The sequence below is a fragment of the Phytophthora infestans genome, genomic scaffold (assembly GCF_000142945.1).
Source record: "Phytophthora infestans T30-4 supercont1.2423 genomic scaffold, whole genome shotgun sequence".
Lineage (NCBI taxonomy): Eukaryota > Oomycota > Peronosporomycetes > Peronosporales > Peronosporaceae > Phytophthora > Phytophthora infestans.
This window is the reverse complement of record NW_003306244.1, coordinates 1-2,986: the sequence shown is the minus strand read 5'-3', so window position 1 is coordinate 2,986 and position 2,986 is coordinate 1. Positions and strand designations below refer to the sequence as shown.

The window sequence follows — 2,986 nt, the reverse complement described above, 5'->3', positions numbered from 1 at the left end:
TGCCACGCCTCGCACCACTTAAGGCACAATCGTCCAAATATTCCACATCGAGATTCGTAGTTCCGGAGTACCGCCATAGGAACGAGGAACAACAACGTGACCAAAATACACGCGTATTCCCTAGGAGGCAGTGCCTTCGCGTTCGCGCCTCGCACAGTAGTGACAAATCTGTCACTACAAGTGTACCAAAAGAAACAGATAGTAGTACAGCAATCCAGCGCACTAGCAATAAATGCCCATCCCACGTTCCGTAAAGGAGTCGTGACAACCCACGCCACGATGCCAGCCACAGCACAGCCCAACATCGCTCCAGTCTCCATCTCTGGGAAATTAAAAGGTCGGGCCACACCACATCCTTCCAGTGAAACTACTTCTCCAGCAACTCCGCCATTCTCCAATTAAGCCGCTTAAGAACTGAGAGATCTCAGCCAGTGTTGTCCGTTTAGCCATCTCTCGCTCCCCACCTCTGTCTCGCTTCTAGATATATCTCCGCTTCTCGCTAACACACTCTTCCCAATCGCAAACCCCAAGTATCTCATGTCTCCATTCTCTCCTTTCTCCATTATGTAAAGTGCAGCCATACAACCCAGTATCTGAGATATCTCGTTCTCAATACTCGATAGAGTGAAGTCATCACACGCCACTCGTTCCAACCGGTCAAGTAACCAGCTAGAACAACACATCCGCGTCGTCCACGTCAGCGTTGGCTTCGACCAACCTGGCGCTCCGACGTAACTCTCGGCAAACCCTTCTTCTTACGATCTGCATCTTCAAAGGCAGTGATTAACGTCCCGACTCCGGAGCTAGAGCAGCTCGTGACAGCCAAAACGTCTCGTAGGTAGCTGTCAGTACCCAGGTACTGAAGCTCACTTTTTTCCATTTTCCTCGCAAGAATATCAACAATAGGCGACGAGACACCAGCAAAAGCAGTCTCTTCACCTCCAATAGACAAACGTTCCACAAACCTCGATGGAGGTAGATCATCCTCCTGCAATGGTCCTGGTTCCGTACGCATGTCGCTTCCAGTCACGTTCTCTGTTGTCACGTTCTCATCAGTCACGTTCTCGGTAGTCACGTTCTCGGTCGAACCTTCAGGAATATTATCAGCGAACGGTCGACTCCAACGACCACGGAAGCGCTTCAACCGATTCACATTCACCGTAACAACCTTGTCAGGATGTCTGGGTATCGCAATCTTGTAGGCGTTCTCCCCGACTTGGCCGACAATACGGTACGGACCGTGCCAAGAGAGCGCCAACTTCTTCGTCTTGTTTTCACCGCCTTTCGCTCTGAAATACTGATAGACCCAAACGGGATCCCCCACTTCATATGTGACCTTGACTTGCTTACCCAAACGCTGCTCGTGCCGATCTTGAGCCTTTAGTAGCTGTCGTTCCACTAGACGCCTTGAGTCACGTAACGACAAGTACAACTTCCTCCTGTCTTCAGCAACCTCGTTGCTTTTCCAGTCTTTCCAGTGTTGAGAAAGGCTAAGTCGATAGGTCCCCCTATGTCGACCATATAAACTGAAGAAAGGAGTGTCTCCCAGAACCTTAGGATAAGGACATGCGATTATGCCAACAAGAACCCGAGGGAAAATAAAATTTCCACTGGGTTTGGGGTTATGCTTCTCATTCACAAACATATTAAGCATCCCCAACAATGTTCCGTTAAATCGCTCCACTAGTCCTTGAGTTTGAGGATGATAGGCCGCTCCAAACAACTTCTTGATCCCTAGTGTCTGATATAGAGATCGTGCCAAATCAGACGTGAAGTTCGTTCCTCGGTCACTAAGCAATCGTTCTGGAACGCCATGTCTGCAAATTACACCCTCGATCATAGCATCGACGAAAGAGATCGTGTCCAGTGACGCAACCGCGAAAGCTTCAGCCCATCTCGTGAAGTAGTCCACAAACACCAAGATATACTTATTTCCACGCGGTGTGACAACCAGTGGGCCAACAGCGTCCACTACTAGCAACGAGAACGGTCCCGATAGTTCCTGGACACGCTCACTGCTAGCCGACTGCCTTTGATAAGGCATTATTGGAAATGACGGAAAAGTGTTTCTCTCTGTAGAATGGATGGTCAGCAAGTTTGTAATAGCAGATTTGGTAGCTATTATAAGGTTTCTATTCGGGAGAGGCTTGTATTTAATAGTGCAGGCATGTAGCACCCCACAGGACACTATTCGGTAGGGGGCTTTATTCGGGCGCATCCGTTATTCGAGTCTTGTAAAAAAAATTACAGGAAGCAAAAACACAAAACTCTTAATCGCAATACAGTACAGGTGTTCTGTTAATGAAGTACATGTATCGCAATGTCCCTTGATGAGCCAGGGGCTAAATTCGGTTCCATAGATTCTCTACCTTGATTAACCCCAGTTAGCGCCCGTTCACTTCTTCTCCGACCGTTATAGCCTCCTTCACACTGCCACAGACCGTGGGCCGCATGGGGCGCAAGAAGCTCGGCGTCGTGAGTCTCGCACTCATCACGTACTTTAACGTAAGTGGTGGGCCATGGGGGTCGGAGCCCATAGTGGCCGCGTGCGGGCCGTTTGTCGGCATCATGGCGACACTCGTGTTCCCGTTTATCTGGTGTCTGCCATTGGCCTTGTCATTCGCCGAGTTGTTCTCTGCGTTCCCGACTGATTCGAGCTTCTGCACTTGGGTGGGCAAGGCTTTCGGTCGTCGCATGGGGTTCCACGTAGGGTATTGGAGCTGGGTTTCAGGCGGTACGTTTGTTACCAAAATTCTGAGCTTAAATGTGTAACTTTGACAAATTTGCCCACTTCCAGTGATCGACAACGCCATCTACCCGTGTCTAATGGTAGATTCCGTCTACGCAGTGCTAATGGGACCTCACGAGCTGCATTCCTTCATGGTTCCTACCTGGATGTACCTCGTTAGAGTTACAGTTGCCACCGTATTCATGTTACCGACGATTTTCAGTATCGACGCAGTCGGCCGCTTCCTCTTAGTACTTG

The 2,986-nt window shown here is 49.5% G+C and overlaps 1 protein-coding gene across 1 annotated transcript; it reads left to right on the top strand.

Moving 5' to 3' along the window:
- Positions 1-2,451: 2,451 nt before the first annotated feature.
- Positions 2,452-2,980, top strand: PITG_22334 (Amino Acid-Polyamine-Organocation (APC) Family; the record flags this gene model as incomplete). Its single annotated transcript, XM_002909826.1, has 3 exons — positions 2,452-2,734; positions 2,798-2,904; positions 2,963-2,980. 3 exons carry the CDS (start codon positions 2,452-2,454, stop codon positions 2,978-2,980), a joined length of 408 nt encoding a protein of 135 aa, XP_002909872.1.
- Between the last annotated feature and the right edge of the window lie 6 nt (positions 2,981-2,986).